Source organism: Nipponia nippon, unplaced genomic scaffold (genome assembly GCF_047370975.1).
Source record: "Nipponia nippon isolate SJK-2023a ecotype South Korea unplaced genomic scaffold, ASM4737097v1 scaffold_1, whole genome shotgun sequence".
Lineage (NCBI taxonomy): Eukaryota > Metazoa > Chordata > Aves > Pelecaniformes > Threskiornithidae > Nipponia > Nipponia nippon.
The window spans coordinates 155,446,461-155,468,598 of record NW_028262290.1 but is presented as its reverse complement, the minus strand read 5'-3'; the positions used below and the strand labels follow the sequence as shown (position 1 = coordinate 155,468,598).

The 22,138-nt window shown below is 43.6% G+C and overlaps 1 protein-coding gene across 1 annotated transcript in view; it reads right to left on the bottom strand.

The window, feature by feature from the left end:
• Positions 1 to 453: 453 nt before the first annotated feature.
• The window catches only part of ADARB2 (adenosine deaminase RNA specific B2 (inactive)), a 319,924-nt gene continuing 298,239 nt past the window's right edge, over positions 454 to 22,138 (bottom strand). Inside the window, exons 8-10 of the mRNA XM_087729609.1 lie at positions 12,022 to 12,203; positions 5,819 to 5,997; positions 454 to 3,811 (exon numbers count right to left, since the gene is read on the bottom strand). Coding sequence (XP_087585735.1) covers positions 3,635 to 3,811; positions 5,819 to 5,997; positions 12,022 to 12,203 — 538 coding nt within the window. The 3' untranslated portion in view covers positions 454 to 3,634. The remainder of the gene's footprint in view (positions 3,812 to 5,818; positions 5,998 to 12,021; positions 12,204 to 22,138) is intronic.

Genomic DNA, 22,138 nt, shown 5'->3' with positions numbered 1-22,138 from the left:
TAGCTGAATACTGATAGCTTAAAGCAAGAATAAACCAAGGCCGCTCCACCAATGAAGAAGAAAGCTGCAGAGATGTACTGACCTTTTGTTCATCACTTTAGTTTTCTTAAGCAGCTTTATACAGCAAGTCCCATGCAATGTGAGTTTGCAAAAACATATTTAATTTTTATTAAGAAAGATCTTTGAGAGTAACCTGGAAGGATCAAATTAGAGATGGACCCAGTTCACTCTTCTTCCAGGATAAAACTGTGTCCCTGTATGGCTTCTTCTACATGAGTGGGCACATCCATCTCTCAATACAAGTGTGTGATTCAAATCAAATCCAAACTGAATAAGAACATGTTGTCTGGAGATCTACAGTAGGTGTGTGTAAAAATACATGCTAGCATTTTGGAGCACATTCAAAGTGATTGCTAAGCCACAGTGAAAAATGGTCGACAAACAGTGAAAGAACAATTTTACTTGGCATTTTATTCACTTAACAGAAACATTCACTTATCAAGTATCACTGAAGTGCAATTTACAGAACTTAGCAGCAAATTCACATATGTAAATTCAGATTTATTTTCTTTTGTTGTCTTTTTTGTTTCTTTTTTTTTACAAATATTACAAATGTACATCCATTAGTACAGTATTGCCATTCACTCATGCGTGTTATGTACAGAACCGTCACTAAAGAACTACTACTGAGCAAGTTTTCCTTTGCTTCAAGAAATGCTGCGTGTAGGTCATGTGTGCTTCTGGAGTGTGGTCCCATCACACTCTATCGCTGCACGTAGTGAGAAGAAGTAGACGTTTAAGGTCATATTCAACCCTAGTGCAAGCAGGTGCAACTCCGTTGCCTTCAATGAGATCAGCTGATGACCACCTGCAGTGGAGACTGGGTTTGGTCCCCACTACTAACTTCATTCTGGCAGCTGAATCCAGGATTGCATTTATGTATTTCCTGCAACAAAGGATAATTCAATCCCACCACACTTTTCTTTTTGTTCTTAAAAATAACCAGGCACGGTGTTTTGTCACAGTAGCTGCAACACCGGCCTGTGGAGCTATATGCATTAGTTGAGCTGATGTCATGCCAGGGCTGGAGGAGGGTGGATGAGGGCAGGGAGATGTAAGGAGGAGCCTTGAGGTCTCTTGTGTGCTAGATAAAGATTAACTTGGAGAGGAGAAGTAGAAGACACTGCTTCCCTCTGCCCTGTGGATCGCCGCATGAGAAACCTTGTCCTCCTCTCTGTTTGCCCTATGGTTTCTCTCCCTCTATGGGAGCAGCCAGAGCCCCTGGGACCACCACTGCCAGTGTCACCCACAGCTTCTCCTGCACCCCCAGTCGTGGGCCAGACCCCCCACCCGCCCGCTGCCCCTCTGGGCACCTTTGCTGCCCAGACCACACTGGAGGTCTGCACCAGTGACAGCTGTGTTAGAGGACGGGACGTGTGGAGGTACCAGGAAGCTCCAGAAGGTGCCAAAAATATTCTGAATGTTAATCAGAAGAGCTGACAAAGTGGTCGAAGTATTGACAAAGTGGTTACCACAAAATGCTTCCATTATTGAAACGTCTCCGTTTTTTTTTTTTTTTAACTATTTCTACTCTAAGGAATTTTTTTTAAAATATTTTTGGTAGTTAATATGGAATGTATTATTTTGCTGAAAAGGTTTCTGGAAGGGGAGAGCTTTGTTTTATCTAATTTAAAAATTCTAGTTTATCACAATTGTTTTTATACAAGACACTATAGATACATCTTGTAGTTTATAATCTAAAAATAAAATCTCATCAAAATACTGTAGCTATTCTATTGTGGGCATCAATAAACAATGTATTTACTGTATATGGCTCTCCAAACATGATAAACCCTATACAAAGAGCATCTATCTTTATTGATAGGAACAGTTTCCCGTGTAAAGGAAATTACATGGAAAAATATGAGCCTTGTGTTGTTTGAAAAGTAACTCAGCTTGACAGTTCTGAGAAAATACCAAGACAATTATCACAAATCAGTAGCAGCATGTTATATACAGATTTAAAGAGAATCACAGGAATAAAAAGAAAACAGTAGTTATATACCCGCAAATCCTGTCATTTAAAAACCCCAAAACTGAAAGAAATACATAGGGCATTTGAAAGTTGGTTCTGCAGTGGGACTGTCAGCTCAGTTCTCCCATGACTGTATCATCTTCTGCATTCTGATGAAGTTTGGGATGGTTCAAAGATGAGATTATATCAGACCCAGCCACAGTTATGAAGAAAATATTTAACTGTTGAGTGCTACTCACCTCCTAACCGAAAAACCCCACCTGCTTTTCAAATTGCAGATGAACATGAACAATAATAATAACAATACTTAGCATTTACACAGAGCTAGAATCTGAAAGCTCTTACATTGAGTAAGACCTTACCCAGGCCTGTAGTTGCATCTACTGCACTTACGTCAATTGGACTATGTGGGGAGGTAAAACTCACTGCAAGAGTGACAGAATCTGGCTTACATCGTTGCATATGACCAGAGCACTTTGTTCCTGCCAAGTTTCTTAGATGTGAATCAGGTAAGTATCATTATCCCCATTTGACAGATGGAGAAACTGAGGCAGGAAAGAGCCAAGTATCAAATGTGCTCTCTAGTTTAGGATGTCATAGCTGTGGCTACTCAACCCAGCGATTTTTCAGATGTACGGAGCATCTTGAGCTCATACCCACTTAATATAGAGCCTTGGATCCTCACAAGCTTTGAAATCTGGGGCTCTGGATCCTGGCTCCAGCCTGCCTGATTTTAGGCAGCTACCTGAAGCTCCAGAGCTGCCGCCATCGTCACACCGCTCTTCACCGTCAGCCGCTGCAGAGCTGTGCACCTCCGCAGGCAGCACAGGGTTGAATTGCCCTCTTGAAGAGCGTCTGCGTCCCGGCTGGTGTCTAAAGGGCGTGTGTGATGAACTGGGCCTGGATAATTAAAATTTGCAGCGTGCAGAACTGGTGGCCAGATTTGAAGATTTGGTGGGAAGTGGTTTGTCCAAGGCGTCAGAGGGAAGTGTAAAACCCAAGGGAATCCTGATGCTTGGCTTTGTGCTCAGAGCCAGCAGTGGAAAACAGAGTTTAAAAATGCTGCATATCTTTGAGGTCCAAATTCTTTCTCACAGATTTAGGCAGCTAACAGGATGTTTTTTGCATAGAGGTTAGACATGGATTATTATGGGTGCTCTGAGACCTGCTGTCATGCCGTCTGCCTGGGGTACTTCCATCTTTGCTCACTATTTTCCATTATTCAGTGATGACTCTTGCACTGATTGTGTGAGGGAAAACAAACTCTATTTTGGATCAGACAGGTGGCCTGCTAATGCCTCAAATCAGTAATAACCAACAGCAATAAACAATGAAAAGCAGAATCTTTGTGCAGGTGGCGTTATAATTTAGGCAGGTACATTCTTGGGAAGGGATCATGAAAAAGCAGTTTTCTAAGGTCGAGTTCAGTGCATCAGACACATTTCTATTTACGTATTTCCAATACAGAATTAAAAGCAAATATTCCCATGGAGGTTGCTATTAAATCTCAAACTGCTTCAATTCTCTCGGCTCACGCATCCTGCCTAACCTTCTCTCCAGCTGATTTGATCCGGTCATGTAGCAAAGGTGTCAAGTGATTTATATAGTTAGTAGGAACTGATCTTGCTCTGGGGGTTTCTTCACCCAGGTGCCCAGACCGGCTTTCTGAAACGCTTTAAACAGCTGCTGCTTGACAGACTGGTACGTCTGAGCCACCAGCTTTGCCTCGCTGTACACTGATGGCATGTCTCCATGGCTTGGTATTCGTGTGCTCAGCTGCAGAACAAAAATCAGAGAAGGGGAAAAAAATAGAATAAAAACAAAAAAAATCAACCGACAAGCCAAAAGAAACAGGAGGCTTCAGTAGCTGTATAATCTTCCTGTCTACATTTCATAAGCAACAAACAAACTATCACTGTGCTTTGTGTGTTTGCTTTTGGTTTAACAACAAAAAAACAGGGAAGCAATAAATGCCTGTGACACGGTTTCAAGCCGTTGTGAAGAGGAACGGGTTAAAGAGCTTTGCCTTGGAGTGGGCATAGGCAGTAGCAAATCTTGGTGTGTTTTACACAGGCAAAAACCTACTTCTCAGTTAAGATGATTTTTAGAAAAAAAAAAAAGGGAAAAAATCCTTTCTGAGCATCTTTAACCAGCAGTGAGGCTTTGACATTATATGAAAGAAACCAAAGTCTGGAAAATGCCTTAGAACAAGCAGAAGGGTGAAAGTCCAATGCTTACAAGCCAGGGAAACAGCACCCTGTAGGAAAAAGCACCCTCAAAACATGGCCTTGGAGAGCAAACAACACTGTTTTCCTTCTCTCTAAAAAGGAGAGATGCTGAAAGACAGATTAAAGGAAAAGGTGAATGCACAGCCTGAAACGAGCTGCTCCGGTCTGGTGGCGCCAGCACACCACGGAGTGTATTGGCCCAGCCAGCAAGGGAGGGTGATGCTGCTAGCCTGGGTGTCAATGGGCCACAAGCTGGCCTGGCTGGTGGTGGCTCCCCTCCAGATGCCCCTTTGTTACCCAGAGGTGGACACTGATGACATTATCAAATACTTTGTTTTGTTGAAAGCAAAGTGCCCTGCTCAGCCATGAGTTACTCCCTCCTGCTCACCCCAATCCTGTCCCCGGTGCCAGCCAGGCACGGTCCAGCTCTCCCGGCCATAGTCCTGGCCATAATGTGCCCTGGGGCCCAGCTTGTCCCAGGTTTTGTTCCCATGAGGATCCCTCCTTTTTTGGGGAAGCAGGAGTGCTTCTTGCCCCCCTTCCCATGCCACTTGCTGTGCAAGAAACAGGTTGGGACCCGTGCCACTGAACTGTGACTGCGCCCTGGGCACGAAGCCCAGGCTGGTCCCTTCTGCTCCCCCCAGGCTCAGGCTCTCTGCTGAGACAGGTCATGACACTGCCTGGGCTGGGATGAGTCCCACCAGCCTCTTTCCCTCGGGTCTCCTGCAGAGCAGAACAACCCCTTTGGGCTTGTCCTCATATGTCCCCACCCTGCCTGTCCCTTTGCCTTCCCGAATGACTTTGTTGGTGGAAGTGGCTCCAGACTTTCCCGCTGTCACTCTGCCTTGTTCTTTTCCACTCATTTCCCAATAGTAAAAAGGTTTTGGCACTTAATAAAATAATTTTTTCTTGTCCTCATCTTCCACTCTACATGGACTGCAGGACAATTCTTGATAAGCCTCCTTATAGTAAATTAATACTCTAGCAGTGAAAGCAGGTGGGCTGAAGAGACACTTTGTATTTTCCCTCCTGTGCCTCCTGGAAGTGGTGGGATCAGGCTCACCACCTTGGTGGGCTGATTTTGGTGCCATTTCAAATAAGGGGAGTCCATGGCCATCTTCCCTAGAGAAAGCAGGGCTGTCATGGGGTGGTGGCCTTTTTAATTAAGTACAGCCTGTAGTTTTAATGCCATTAAATTGTACTGCTGCCGAGCATAATGAAATTGGAGAGCCTTCAGCACCTGGCCACTCACCCTGTGAGGAGCAGCTGTATCACTGTATGGATTTATCAGCACATCTGGGAGAGTGGGGAAGAAGAGGGGAGTGGGCAATCCATAGCACCTGCTTCAGTCAGCTAACTTGGGTGAGACTGGGAGCGGTTTATCTTGGGAGTCTAAACCCCTGTGGAACAATGAAGTGGGGTAGATGCCTCGAAGGCAGGGACACAGGACACCTGTGGAGGCTGCAGCTTCATCATGAAATTACTAAAACAGGGTTGATTCCGGGGTAAGGACTAGCCCACCTAGGGCTGGCGGCAGTGTCCTGTCAGTGCATACCTTGCCATGAAGCTTTGCCCACCGAGTGAAGAACATGTGCTTGCAGAGCCGTGAGGGACTCCCACAGGTCCTCTTCCCCGTCGTGGCATTGATAACCTCCAGGTCGGTGCTCCCCACAATCCAGTTCACACTGAAGCCGGGAGATTTTCCGGGCTGCCGAGCATCAGCGTGACTAACCCCTGGCAGGAGAGAAGGACACCAATAACATCCAGTGCTCAAAACCTTCAGAGGCTGCTAACATGTGGTGGGTCGTTGTGGCACGAGACCTCCTTGAGCAAACACACTGACATTGTGCACTGCACATGCTGTTGTCACCATCAGTTAAATGTTACCAGTCCGAATACGTCAGAGAGACATAATTTAGCAATTCCGATAGATCTTTTTCCACCTTGCAGGCAAACTTTTTGTTAGCCTAAGGAAAGCCATTAGATTGTAGTGCGTGATATTGACATCAGTGTTACGGTTGCTGAGTGAAATCTTTCAGAAAGGCTTTAATGGGATAACTGGTCTTTAAAAGGAACTAAGCAGCAAAGTGCTTTTGCCATGAGTTCCTCCAGGTGAGCTTTCCGTGGTCCAGCGTATTTATCTGCTATTAACTGCTGGGGCCTTTGCTGTGATGGGAACACTGGATTGTAGGGGGTACAAACAGGGATAAGAAAATGCAAAACACACATTTAATCATCACAGAGAGTTTATTAGATCCAAGTTAATAATGATCTTGTAGACATCACAGAGCTACACAGAAAACTCTTGCACCCCACCTTGTGTCTGCCTGTAAGATTCCTACCTGTATGGGTGCAACGATCTCTTCAAGAGTTAGTCAGTGTCCTAATGGCAATATTTTGGATATCTTTAAGCGGAATGTGCCTTATTTAATTTCAGACAGCAACAATTAAGATGTTTTCAGTGTGACTGCATGACCTTTGTGTCATTCACATGGCCAGTTTTGGACATCTGAATCACATACTGGAGTCCTCTGCCTACATGGAAAGACATGGACCTGCTGGAGCGGGTCCAGAGGAGGACCACAAAAATGATCAGAGGGATGGAACACCTCTCCTATGAGTACAGGCTGAGAGAGTTGGGGTTGTTCAGCCTGGAGAAGAGAAAGCTGTGGGGAGACCTGACTGCAGCCTTTCAATACTTAAAAGGGGCTTATAAGAAAGATGGGGACAGACTTTTTAGCAGGGCCTGTTGTGATAGGCTAAGGGGTAATGGTTTTAAACTAAAAGAGGGTAGATTTAGACTAGATCTAAGGAAGAAACTTTTTACAATGAGGGTGGTGAAACACTGACACAGGTTGCCCAGAGAGGTGGTAGATGCCCCATCCTTGGAAACTTTCAGTGTCAGGTTGGACAGGGCTCTGAGCAACCTGATCTAGTTGAAGATGTCCCTGCTCATTGGAGGGGGAGTTGGGCTAGATGACCTTTAGAGGTCCCTTCCAACCCAAACTATTCTATGATTCTATGATTCTATGGGTGAGATCTCCCTTGGCTCTAAATGCAGATCAGGTCTGCAAGGTCAGGTGTGGGCGTGTACATGAGAGAGAGTTATTTTTAATCAGGTAAATTCCGGTCTCTTCTTAACCATTTAGTGTAGTTCAACCTTTCCATGACTCCTGTCGCTTTCTCATTTCTTGTACCTGAAACCAGGGAAGGATTAGTCTTTGCTAGGAAATAAGAGGAATAAAGAAAATGGTTGGTTTATTTTCCAGCAAGGATAAATGCAACCAAGTGAGCTCTGCCTTGCCCTGCTCATTAGTGCTTTTGAGCTTTTGAGTAAAGAATCAACACTGGGAGCTCCCAAGGCTGGAAAAGATAGAGTGACCTGAAGCAGTTTGAATATTTTGGAAAATGTGGGCATTGGATGCTATGTCTGGGTCCAGCTGTTGAGTCCCTCTATATTAACTTGCTGTGTGGGCCACTAGCCAGCAAACCTGGACAACAAAAGCCACTGTGGTGAGCAGGCAGGTGAGTACCGTACTGGTGGGCAGGGGCTGCCTGGCACGGCAGCCCCGGCACAGGCCAGTGCCAGGGCTGGATCTCTGTTTCCAAACAGCAGCTCCTGCCAAAACCCCTGCCTGCAGCAGCTCCAGCAATAGGTCATGGTTTGCACAGCTTGATGGGGACCTGCTTTCATTGCTCCTGGGTGGATGGCAACAGAGAAAGGTCCTTTGCATTTTCCGCTGAAGGGTTTCAAGAACTTTTGCAGAGATGGAGAGGTAGTGATATGGGCTATTCAGAGAGGAGGAGATTAAAGAAGAGAGATCAAAGCCCATGCTTTCCTTCTTGCACGCCATATGCATCTGCTGATCTCAGGCAGAACGGTAGGACATGGGAGCTAGTGGGAATCATTTAAATGGTAAATGGGAACCATTTAAACATGCTGAGCTTGTTAAGCCCCTGAATGAGACCAGGGAGAAGTGGAGGGCTGTGCAGGGTCAGCCGTGGCAGAGACGCTGCCTCTGCAGGCAACTCCTGCCTGCTGCCTGGGGCCTCTCAGCACCATAGGAAGCAATGTTGGTGAGGGACATGCTCCCTCTGCTCCTTCCAGTGTGGTCACCTCTGCCCTGGGGGGGAGCTGCAAGAGCCAGATGGGACTGAGCACACAGAGAGAGAGAAATGTGGCCATTGAAGGGAAAAAATTATACAGTACAACCACTTTGTATCAGTGGCAAAGCTGGAATTGCAGAAATCATGTCAGTCACTGGGACTGAACTCGCTAGCAAGTAGAAGAGAATTACAGCTAAGTCATAACCTCGCCCAGGGTTTGTAAATACATTCATGTCATATTAATACCTCTTTCAATTCCCCCCCCCTGCCCCGATAAAACAGATCAGTCTGCATCTAAACCGCCAGTTCACCTAGGCAACAGGATATACACTGAGAACTTGAAAATCAGATAGCTGTCTGGTGCTGTTCAAACGCCTCCTCACAGAACAAGATGCAAAGAAATAAAAATCAGCTGTTTGACACTATCCACCACTTTCTGTCAAGATAGCACCCAAAAGCTTAGAGGACTTGAGTGCCAAAAAACACAACAGCAAACACCCTGCTGTGCAAAGTTGCCACAGGCCACTAAATAAATAAAAATGTTGCGAAAACACTGACCAGAGGAAAAGAAGGAAAGGCCACACGGAGGACAGAGCAGGCTGTGGGTGCCCATCAGATGGGGGCTGTACACCCCTGCCCAGCCTGGGGCCTCCCTCTGCTCTCGGCGGACTACTGTGAGAGCCAGGAGCTTGCCCCACTGCCTGGAAAACCCTCCGTGCTGGTTTGGCTTTCATGCTTTCTCTTCCCAGCTATCATATATAAGTACACGTATTTAGGTAAGTAGAAGATATTTTCACATCAGTTTCTGAATGCAAGAGAAGAGGCTTTAAAGAAAAAAAACGAGACTCACGACAGATGTAAATACAGAGCCTAGATATATTCTCTGATTGTTGTTTTTGATCCTTTTTTAACACTTTTTTCATGTTTTTCTTTTGACAAATAATTGTTCTGATTTTATTTGAAAAGTAACACCCAAGTAATCTTGATCATTTTCTCTCTTTTATGTAAAATATCCTCCTTAAAAACAACACAACAAAGAGTACAATAGGAGACCGTAGAAACTGGAAGGAAAAGTCTTTGTACAAATAATATGAACTTGAATACTGTGGGATATGAACTGAAATCTGTCCTCATTCTCCCCTCTCTCCTAGCAAAACCTCATGCCTCTTCAGGATACTCTTTAGAATGGTCTCAACCTTAAGAGAACAGGAAATAAAATTGACACAGGGATTTTCTTTCCTCTAAAAAATACGCCCAAGAGTAATCCCAGTGAATGAATGGATTTCCATCTGGCTGGGACTGGTGTAAGTGGAAAACCTCATTGTTTATTTTTCTGTGGGGCCAAGGAGTTATCTCAGGATATCTTATCACACACCATGACTCTCCTTTCCATTGAAATGTTTGTACTGCTATGACCAAGTGACAAAATAATTGGCATCCTTGTAATTGAAGGATTCCTGCAATTTGAAATCCCTGGCTGGCCTGATCTCTGAGACGACTGTGGGAGGTGGAGTTGCCTGGCTGAGATTGCTGAGGTTTGGTCTCTAATGCCTTCAGTATGGCTTTTGTTAGGTGCCCAGCTCCTTAGTCACTGGATACACTGTTGGCACAGTTTTCCAGGTAAGAGAAATGCAGCACAAGCCTCAGCAATATAAGTTTTAAGCAGTATTGGCTCCCTGGGATTTGTGGGGGAGGGAAGATTACAAATAATGGCTTTAGAGACAAAAATAATGTAGAGAGAGATAGATTCCTCCCACTGCTTCTCCTGGGCTGAAGAAAACCCACAAACACAACCAAAAACAAAGCGAAAGCTTTTCCAAACAGAAGTCTCCGGGAAGGAGGAAGCCAGCTATGAAACATGCAGATATTTAAAGTGACACAGGGGCCCCTCTGACACATTTCTAACTCCCTTGAAATCTCTGACAATGACTCTTGGACGTAAATACACACTTGGGCCAAGTGTGAGCCGTTACTTTTAGTCTGCAAGGTCAACCCAGCAAAGAAATAGCTGTTCTGTGGTTAAATCTCTTACTAAATCACTTACTGTGTTTTCAGTCCTTCAGCAGTTCAAGTGGGTTTCCCTGTACATCTTGCAGACACAGTGAAAGTGGGTGTGATTTTGATCGTAAGGTATGGGTGGACTTATAATGACTTAGGGCTGGCACAGGATGAAATCAGCTTCCCCAGTGGGAGATGCAGAGGCTTCTGGCAAACAGGGGTGTGTTGCCAAAATAACAGCCAGGTTTTGGAAATGGGGAGATTTTCCTGACCAGCTGCGAGTCCTTTCTTCTCTCCCACGATGTGGCGTGGGAAGGAAGAGGGGGCTGAGTCATGCCCATGCTGGACCAGGGCAGGAGGGGACATAGAGTGGAGGAGTGTGTAGCACAGTTTCCTGCATACTTGCATGGCACGGTCTTTGGCTAGCTGCGCTGAAGAGTTAAAAAAATTGAGCTAAGCTGTTCAAATAAGGATAAACCTTTTGACCTATTCACCTCATAACATGTATGTGCACATTACACTTGCCAGATGTACTAAACCACACAGAACTTGAGAATTTCCCCAGTGGCTAAACTATCACTTCTGCCTCAGCCAAACTAATTTTCTCACAAAGACACATTAAAAAAAAAAAAAAAAAGAACATGAAATAAGGGATAAAACAGCACTCTTCTGACTGAGGGACCTTGAAAGAGGACTTTGAAAACCAATGGTGTACTCCACTAAAGTATCCTGACCTCCCAACTCTGTATCCTTGACATCATATTGGTGTCTCAGGGAATCCTCCTGAAGAATGAGAGTCTAAGGGTCTAATCCTGTACAGAACTGGTGGCCCTTAGCACCCACGTGCCTCATAAGGATCTGAAGGCATTCAAGACTTTGTGCGATTTTGCTGGGATGAGGCCAGACAGCTGCTGCCTGGCTGGGGGTTAAGGAAGTGGGAGTCGGGGGGATGGAGAAGAAAGGACCAGAGACCTGGGGTAGAGACAGGGGCTGGGAAGGAGAAGTGCTGGCAGTGAGAGTAGCCCCAAAGATAGCTGGAAACCACAGAGGTGCTCACATGACAGGCAGCAGCCTCCTCAGCTGGCAGCAATGCCTCCCTGAGGTCTGCTGAGCAGGCAAGGTCCTCTGCATGAACCAACAGCCTTTTTCTTATGGCCATCTGCTCCAAACACGATGGCTACCAAGTCCTGAAGAAGCAGGGGCTCCGAGTAAGGGGCCCTGGTGGTGAGGCTGCATGCATGGCGCCAGAGATGCGAGGGCTGGTTCTCCTGACTCCACATACTTGTGTGTTCACTGGGTGAGGGAGAGTGGGATGGGAGAGAGTTAAACCAAAAATATACTGAAAACTTCCTCCCTGTTTTTTAGAAATCTTTTAGTCATACACTTTTTTCCACTTTGAGAATTCTTTGTTCAGTGTTTGTTTTCCTAGTCGGCTTCTAGCCACCACCAATCCTTTTTGTGGTCACTGCATGTGACAAAGGAACTGGATTTAAATGCATCAGTTTCTTCATTCTACGAATTCATACTCTGCAGGAAAAAAAGAAGGCATGAGCTAATGGTTTACTTACAAACAAGTAAACTTTCCTGTTGGTGACCAGCACAATTAGTGATGGGAGAGGGGATCATTTGTCTTGCAGGCAGGTGTCTGCTTACCACTGAGAAGCAGCTGATTGCGCCGGTATGAAGCTGGCAGCTGACCAATGTCTTCTATTCTATGGCTCATTACCCGGGAAAGGTGACCAGTGTGATAGAGGCTTCCCACAATGATGCTGTGCAAGTACATGGGTTCGATGAAGGAGCTGAGGAGAGCACCTTGGAGCCCAAGGATGTTCCATCTGGAAAAGAAATTCAGGAGCAATAAAACACATGGGTGGAGGAATGGCCACAAGAGAGCTGCCCTGGGAAAATCAGCAAAGGCCAGCACATGGGTTGGAGGGATGAACGATGAAACGATTCCTGTCCTTGCCCTATGATGCATGAAGCACTGCACTGTTGGGTTTTTACAAACCTGTGGACTGACTCCCCCTCTACGATGGTTTTAGATTGCTGTGATGCCACTGACTTAAGGGATGTATTTCTGTCTTGTGTTATTGCAAACAGAGGCCTCCTGTTGAGAGCTATTCTTTATAAAAGCATTTTGTGTTTAGTGAATGTTCATTTAGCATGTCTTTAGCAGAATTTCAATTTTTTTCTCCTTCTATAATTTTACGCTTCCAATGGTAGAGCTAAAATGAGTGCTTTTGTTATTCTACCTTTATTTACCCTTTGTCGTATATTACTACCATCCCCTAGCTATGCAGCCAAGACAACATGTAACTTGGGTGGCCAAAATTCCCACAAAATTGTTGTGAATAATTTTCAATACCCTCATGGGCTGACATTGCCTTGCACAAATGATCATGCACGTATGAAGACATTCATAAGAATCAAATCCTGGTCCTGAAGAGCTACACTTTTATGTAATTTATTTGCAACCAATAGTTTGACCTGCTCTAAAGTGTTCAGAGTGATTGATATGTGTCAGCTTGTCGCTGTCCTAAAGGTGCAATGGAGTGATGGTGGAAACCTTGGGGCCTTCAATCTGTTAATGTCTGTGAGCACCCATATATTGCTGTTGGATTAGTTGCCAGAACTGTTCTGCGTTTTCATATTCTATGAATTTTTACATCATGCTAGGCACAAATTGACAGGATGCTCTCTCTAAATTCTTCAGGGGACAGGTAATTGGTTAAAAAGTGGGAAAATTAAAAAGGGGAAAGAGATCATGATGCAGTTATCTTCTTGGCAAACCTATATAGCTCAGCCCATGTAACAAGAAGTTGTTCCCCACCATACAAACACTAACATGCTGTCTTACACTTGCATAAAATTTTTATATAAGTCAAACACTGTCAATCTGTTTGAATAGTTTTGAGTTCAGGAGTTCAAACTGAAAATGCTTCAGAAAATGTAGTTTTGGAGAGTGTCTTTTGGCTCATTAAAAACCAAAACACCGGCAACATTTGGAACTCCGTAGCTGACTGAAGGAAAGGGTAAGAGGTGCCTGCTATTTAAGGCAACATCCAGTGGCTGCCATGCTAAATAATGTGTTTAAAGCACAATCTCCACCAGCAGCAAGCATTATGTAGCTAATTTCTTACATCATTGTTCTTTTCATTAATTAACATTTCTCAACCGTTAGTGCAATTATTGCAGTGCCTCTGTGCTGTATGTCTCTTTTCATGATTAATAAGGAGTCATTATATTTCCCTTTCCTGAAGCAGTCAATTAACACGGAATACTTTCCATTAATTACTGAATGTTTAAAACCAGCATGCTGTACCTGGAGAGCAATCTGCTCTAGGAACCTGTGACACCAATTGCTTTAAAAAGTTCTCTTTAAATTTTATTCCAAAAAAACAAGTAATTTAGCTGGCTATATTAATTTGCCTCCGAAGCAGGGCTGTGAATGAGAAACATCTTTTAATCTCATGCAAGAAAAGGCAGCCATCTGGCTGCTGAGGATTTCAGAGTCAGACTCTCCCTGTCTCCCTCTGTAAATGCAGGTCATTAAAGTAATGTGTTCATCTACATAAAACTCAAATGGAATATAAAAGGTAATATTTATATACAAACAATTTAGTCCCACAATTTAAACAGTCATTGGTTTTATGAAACATTTACTTTAGTCGATCAGATTTGCATAACTTCATTTGGGGAAAAAAAAGTGTGGTCATTCCTGCAAATAACATCAGTTTTAAAGGAAAGAACTAGCTGCCTCTTTGAGTAAATATCTTATCATGATGCAAAATTAATAATGCAAGCTTAAGAAATAGAATTGAGTTCAGCTAACAGTACTATGCCTCTGACCAGCTTCTAAGGCAAGTAAAAAATTAAACAACGATATCTTTGTCCAGATGGAAACTTGTAAGATATGTGTTGTTTTCAACATTTGACACTTCTTTAAAAAAAAACCTGTGTATTTGATCAAAGAAGACAAAAAAGCAGCTAAACAGAAAAACAACATATGTTCGACAATATTTGAATTTTAGCAATATGCACATCGCAAGAAATCATTTGAGCTTTATTTACCAAAATAGGGGATTTTATTCAGATCATAAATTACAAGGTAATAATGACTATTTAATTTAAATTCTTTGCAAAGAACCTGCCTTTTCTTTAGAGATATTTCTCTGCCTCATTCTGAACATGTTCATCCTAGTGTAAAAATGGATTGGGATGTCAATGGAATTACATTATTGGAAATCATAGTATAAGCATGATCAGGTCATCCTTTATGTATTAAAAGCATTTCATAAACATTGATTAATTCTCACAATGCTGGTGTGAGGTAAAACCCCATTTTTATACACCCTGGGGAATCAAGGCAGAAAGGGAGTATGATTTGCTTGTCTGCTGCATTATTTGGAGGCAGAGCTAGAGTCCACAGCTTCTGGATACAATAGTTGTTCCCTGAGACAACCCTCTTTTCCCATCCCAAAAGAAGACCCAGGCAGGTGTAGCGGGCAATGAAACTTGTATATCAGCCATGATGGGTTTTGACTTCAAGGTATAAGTAGCTACAAGACAAATTGGATGGAGGGGCCAGACCAAAAAAACAAGGGAGAAGAAACATAACAAAGAACACAGGGCACGAGAGCAAGCCATGCCTGATGGGTAGAAGGTGGTGTAAAAAGAGACTGTCCCAGAACCAGACAGCGTCCTATGGTAGGAAGGCCAGAGAAATCACAAAAGGTGCTGACACCGAGAAGGCACTATTCGGTGGGGATGGCTTGTGGGGTCTCCTTGAGCAACACCAAGGCTGGTGTCCACTGCGGTGGTGGTGAAAGGGGGTGAGGGTGATGGCACTGCCACCTGTACATTGGCCACTTCCCGGTTTGACACAGCACTGTTTTGGCAGCATCCATTCAGAGAAGAGGGATGAAAAAGCAGAAATGGAGCTTTGCTTTCAAGGCTAGCTGGGGTCTGGCAAAGTGTTTGGCCAGTTGTCTCATTTTGGAAAGCAGCCCCAAGCACGTGCATGAGTCCCACTAAGTCCTAGGAAAAGAGGGGTCCTGTGCTGAGCTGGCCAAAATGAGACCCTTGTGCTGTCGGTCTTGTCCTTCAGGGCACAGTAAAAGCACATCAATGATGGGGGAAATTTTCATTTACTCATTCTGCTTCTGCTCTGTGGATAAAAAGACCTACCTCGGGGGCCAGCCAGTTCAGTTTTTTGCATAAACAATAGATTTAACTGACAAATATTTGGGGGAAAGGCTTTTATCCTGTGTATTGTTCATCCCTTGACCAACACGCATTGCTAATGTACTGACTTGGTCCTTTGATATCTGAACATCTATGGGATTATTTGTAGGCAGATGATAGGGAAAGATCTGTCTGAGCAACAGTGAAACTATCAATAAGGGTGTTCATTTCTGAAGGAGCTATTTTTCTGTAGCCTAATTTAGGTCCATGAAAGTAGCTGTGTTCCCATCTGTAACAAAGTGCTCTCTTCAAATGTGGCTTTTCAAAATAAAATTAGTATTTAGAGCAATGCAGTGTTACATTTTGGGTCCTCAATATATCAAAGTGACTTTTCTCGCTATGAGGAAATATGCTGGATCATTCTGAATTTTCCTAATTGTGCAGCATCTCTCAACTTATATGCTGTGTGCTTTGTAATAACCCTTCCAATAAACTGAAAATCAACCCACTGCTCCCTTAGTCACAGATCTTATTTAAAAAACCCAAAATCTTCAGCAAGCAGGATCAATAAAACCAAATATCTCCCTTTTTCACTTAAACATCGGAGCTTTTGGTGCTTTAAATGGAAGGAAAGTATACCCTTCCTTTTGTTCAAACAGCAGATATTACTGCACTGTTTACAAAGACTGAATCCTGCGTCCAGTTTTCAATATAGATAATCCTTGAATAAATATATTTTTGCCTGTTTGTCAATCACGGAAATGCCAGCGATGAGCTGGGAGGCACCCCAGAGCAGGCAGCCTTTCTTTAATTAGACGTTGTGCTCCCTTGGCCCCGCATGCAGGGCAGACTGGGGGTGAGCCCCCGCAGAGCCCCCCATGCAGCTCCCATGCTCCTGGCAGCCCGGGACCACCGGTGAGGCATGCAGAAAAATGTGTCCCCAAGTCATAACCACATCACAGCCTCCACACCTGCATGATGCAGCATCATCTCACAGCACGAGTTGGCTGTGGCCCCTCTCCAAGACCAACCAAAATATGGATGATAAAAATACTGAGGAAGGATCTTGGGGCAAACCCGCGGGGGTGCAAAGGGCTGCAGCCTCGCTCAGGTCAGCAAGCGGCTCCTCGCCCATTGCTGAGCCGTGGTGTGACATCTGGAGTCCTTTCGCTGAGTATTTCCAGCATCGGTTTGCACATAGCATTACTCAAAGCCAAATGCGGTTGCGCTCTTGCTCTTGAAATCCTTCAAAACTGAGATGTGGAGAAATTCACACGATGCTTCAAAGCATCTCAGGGAACTTTGTCCATCTGCCATTGAAGCTTGGTGAGACTGAAGTGTCTCCTTGGGACCTTTGGAAACCTTGCCCATTAAAATGCACTGCTGATGAATTTCAAAGCTTATTTTCTTAACGTTTTTTGTAAAAAACACTTTTTTTTGGTCATTATTAAGAGCTTTAAGTCTTACCTGCTTGGCGTCTTGTTAACCTCCTGTACCACAGTTTCTATTACCAATATTTCCAGCTATGCTTCATACAATATAAATTGATATTCATAGTGGCTTGTGCTCAGCAGAACACCTGTGGTGTTCCTATTTATACGTCCATTTAGCTATTATTGGTTTGGAAACTGGAACTAGTGCATTAGTTTTTGATCTGTATTTTAACAGTAGGTGGTTTATATATGTTTTCTGGAACATACCTTGTGGTGAAAGATTAAAATTGAAATCTCAGTCACACAGAAAGGGGTTAAGAGAGAGAATTACAAATCATGTGCACAAATCATCTCTAATTGAAGATCTAGCTGTGTTAATTGATTTTCATTTACATTAATATGCAGCCTTTGAAGTAGCTTTTCTTAAAGAGTTACCTTGTCAGGCTCAGTCTTTTGTTAACAACGGCTCTGGTCGACAGGCTAACACTAAAATAGATCTAAGAATGCCGATTTCTAACACTGACTTTTAGTCTTGCATTTTTATATGTTACATTTAAATACAGCTTAATGTGCTCAGATCATCTTGTAAAATGCTACTTCAGACTCCCACTGCTAAATCCTGAAACAGTACCTTAAGTCTACATTACCTTGCAATACTCTGAACATATTCTCAGCAAAGATTCCTTCCTACTCTCTAGCTCATGGGCCCAAACCTTAGCCATGGGACAAGAATAGACTGTCAATGCTGTAATGCAAAGTTTGAAGTTCTTTGTTATTGTTTGTGTCATTTTATAGGTGAAGTATAATTTAGATGTTCAAGGTCTTATTTAACCTCTGGGCTTAATGTCACTGCTTTTGTGAAGTATGAGGAAGTGGATGACCATTAACCTGATGGCAAGAAAACATAGAGTCTTTTAAAGGTGACCTTTCGAGAAGTGGTAGTAAGAAAACAATTTTAAGGCCAGAGCTTACAAAATAAATACTGAATTCTGGCTTTTATTTGATGTATAAAGGCAGTGTTTATAAGGGTTGTTCCCTCCAAATCCTGCACCCTGGAAAGTACATTCCCCAAGCCCACACCCTGCAAGGGAAGCTGCAGATGCCCACTTCTGAAAGAGGACAAGTGTCACAGCTTATGCATTTACAAGTATGTCTATACACTATTAGTGTGTGTAGATGCAAGTTTGATGCACATTAAATAAATCAGCTAGATACCCAGTGAGTGTGAACATGCTCTGCCCTGGCCATGGCTTAAGGTCTGCAGTCCCTTTCCTAAGATCTATCAAGGAAGAGGGTCTTGGGAAAGGGCAGTGCACTGCACAAGTCAGTCTCTAATGGGACACCCAGATAAGAACTAATTTTTGAAATAAACAATGTTGAGTGCTTGGATCAAGATCCTCAAAATAATTTGCACGTGCGTGGCAGTGGAGGTGATGTGATGACTCAGGACCTGGGAACACCTGTTTATGCTATGGGTCTGCTGTGGTGGGGAGCGCCATGGTGGCCTCCTCCATATGCTCCCAGCACTATTGCAATTCTCTGCCAAAGCACAGGCAATGGCAATCATTAAACTTTTTTGTGCAGCTATTTTTGAGGGAACACCCTGCTATTTTGGATTGGTTGATGCTGGGAGAAATAATTTTTCCAGTTTCACTGCATGGAAGAAGGGACTCAGGTGCTGGTGATGAGATGTATAAACTTGGTGAGTTCAGAGCACAGAACAGGAAGCTTTGTACAGAAAGGAGGGCAAGTGGTACATGTTGCCAAACCGGGTGCATGGTGGGGAAGAGCCATGGTGGAAGGAGGCTGGCCTGAAGCTCAGACAGTGTTTCCATGAATCAGCAGGCAAACCTTATGGAAGGGAAGGAGGTTTCTGTACTCTGTGGCAGACTTTGACTTTCCCCTACAAGTCTATCCAGAGGGACTTGAGTAAGAGAAGTGCATGGTTATTTAATATTTTGTCCAGTCTCTCATATTTCTTCTGCTGTAGGAATAAGAAATACAGACATTTGGAAATTCTTATTTATGTATGCATGCATTTGATTGTGTGAACTATCACCTGCAAATCTGGCACACACGTACACACTTTGTGTGCTGTGGGAAGCCAGCAGTGTTGCGCAGGGGAGAGGAGAGGCTGAGCACTGGGCTGGCTTTGAGCAGCTGGAGACCATGTCACTGAAGGGGACACAAATGGAGAGCCCGTGTCCCTGAGGCCCCAGGCCACCAAAGGGGTGCTGCTAAGCACACCCTTGCATCAGTGGGAACCTGAGCACCTCTCAGTCCTCACTGGTGTGAATATTTCTGAGGGTCTGAGATAGAATTTAGTGCTGAACCTCCTTAATGTTTGGTCATTGCATTCAGATCCTCGAAGAGGGGCTGAACTATAGTGAGATCCTTGTTTTTACCTAAATGTGTGTGCTTGTGTGTCTGTGTGTGCATGCCTGTGTGTGTATGTGTGTACATATGTCACTTTTCCTTCAAACATTTGTCTGCTCCTGAACAGGACCTAGAGAGACTTCCACCAGCAGCAGCATTAACCTTGCACCTAATAAGCAAAGGTACGAGCTGCTCCTGCATCCAGCCTTAGTGTGAGAGAGGGAGATGAAAAAAGGTTTAATTTGGCCCATTGTATGAACGGGTTTGCTGTCACAAAAAGCCCAAATTCTCTTAGGGCTGTGATGCCTGTGCTGACATAAAGGTCTTAGTGTAGGTTATGATTAGCATCAAGAAAATGTTAAATGACACAAATTTTTCCCCAAACAGCTGATCATTTTCAAAATTATTTTGCTTATGACATTGCTGCTTTTTCACAAGTGTATACAGTGTACATTACAGAGGGAAATGGAGGTCCAAATCTTAGATGTTAGTGTAACTAATGAACTTTGGGTCTAAAGAATGTGATTTAATCTGAAAAGGTATGGCACTGAGGTGCTGAACTCACTTCAGCTGCACTGTGAGAGTTGCTGAAGTTGTGAGTGTAAAAACTAACACTTTCTTAGGGTGGGTTATTTGGGGATTCACAGAGCCCAAACTTTAAATTTGCACATATAAATGCATAGGTTTTTAAAGCCAGAAGGAACCACCAAGATCTAGTCTGACCTCCTTTATAATGCAGTTGCAGAATTTCACCTCGTAATTCCCTGCCTGAGCCAAATAACATGAGTATTCATGCCAGAAGTGTTTGTGCTTTAATTCAGTAAGGGAATAGGTATGATACCAGGCCTCTTATCCTGCAATCTCAACACAGCCACAGAGCCCAAATAATGCATACCAAGCATCAAATTCTCTCAAACTTGTGGTGATAGTAATAAAAATTGCTAAATGCCTTTGAATAACAAATAAATCTGATTAAACCACTCTCTGCTTATGGCTATCCTGTGAGCAAGAGAGAACATAAATCGTTAGATACATGATTTATAGAATATTATTCACTTTTCTGAGTAACTATCTCCGTTCTTGGGTCTTTGATATTCTGATAGCAATGTCCTTTGCAAATAATGCAAAATGATGTATATTTTAGCAGCTACCGGCTAGGTTCTCAAGAGGAAACATTCTCTAATAGCCCGGTGCTCCTGAGGGGCTTTTACAAGCAATAAAATCCAAAGTATACAAGCCAGATTTTTGTCAAATCTTGCTTATACAAACATGAATTTCATCTTTGGAGATCTTTTTTTCTCATTGTGAGACAAGTCTGGCTGATGGGCAACCAGAGTCCTGCATCCTGCAGACATTTGAAGGGTGAACTGTCTACATGGTAGAGCAAATATTTGGAGTCTGAAGCGTGGCACAGAAACCACAGAAACTGATCTCTTCAGTGGGGACAGGAATGGGGAAAGGACCCTCACAGAGCAATCTCCTCTTCTGCTGAACTCCTTTCCTGCCTGTACTTTCTATGGCCAGTGGTGAAGAAGCCAGAAAACAGCCCCATATATGGTGAAACAAAGGTCAGGTGGAGAAATCTTTGATTTCTTCCTCTTACAGGTGAGGATAAGAAGGATAAAAATTGATCGTAGATCATATTTAATGTCGTAAACTGAATTTTGGGATAAAGTTTATTGAAGATGCCATATCTTCTCACCACTCTTTGCCAATCTCTACATAAGATTTATAACAGCCAAAAATCTCTGGCAACATTGTCATCGGTGGCCAGCTCTGAGGGGACCTCTTATATTCTGCCATGCAAGATTTTGTGTTGTGAACATTTCTTGCAGTATTGGTGCTTTGTTTTCACTAGCACAATGATTCCCAAACTAGAACTCATGAACCCAACTGAAGTCATGCCACAAATATATGTAATTAGGAGCCTGGTGGAAATAAAATTGCAGAATCAGGTCTCACAATGTGACCATGAGAGAAAGAAAGGGAAAGGCATGACCTACAAGTGCAGCCAGGGTTGGGAACACCTCTAGATAGCCTTGGGCACTGTCTCCAGAAGCTTTTAGACCCTTTACCGTGGTACATGCCATGGCGATGCCCCCAGCATTCTCTGGACTCCATGTGCCTTTCTCAGTTTCCTTTGTGAAGTGGTTGTTTTTTTGGTTTTTTTTTACATTCAACTGAATACTGTCTACTTATTAACTTTGAATTTTTCTTCTCAAAATCCCTGTTTGGGTCCCTCATTTGGTTTCCATCACTTTTAATTATTGGAGCTGCCTGCACCAGACCCACAAATAACCTTTTCTGTGATTATTTCCCATCTCTATCCTTCCCTTTTATTAGGAAGGACCATTCCCTCTTCCTTGAAACTCTAAGCCTTCATCGATTTCTGAATCTCCATGCTTCCTTGATCTTTTCACCTGCTAATTCAGCAGTTGTTCTACCCATTTTACCTGTACCAGAGCTCTTAACCTGACCAAGGAGCCCATGGTGCTTGGAAGTGTCGTGTTTTGTGGTGGGACAGAGGGGAGCTGCCCTGTGCCAGCTGCCAGCAGATCTTCTGGGAGACACACAGGGTTAGGAAATTTGTCAAGAAGATGCAGCAGGAAAGGCCAGCTGGACTGGGAGTGATTGAGCTGCCCTGTTAAATAAAAAAAAACACTAAAGTACTGAAACTCTATGGCTTTTGGGACCTGTAGTTGAGGCACTGGCTGCTGATTTTGGCACAGGCTTGTGCTGCTCTCACCACGGCAACGCTTTAGCTGGACCCATCAGTG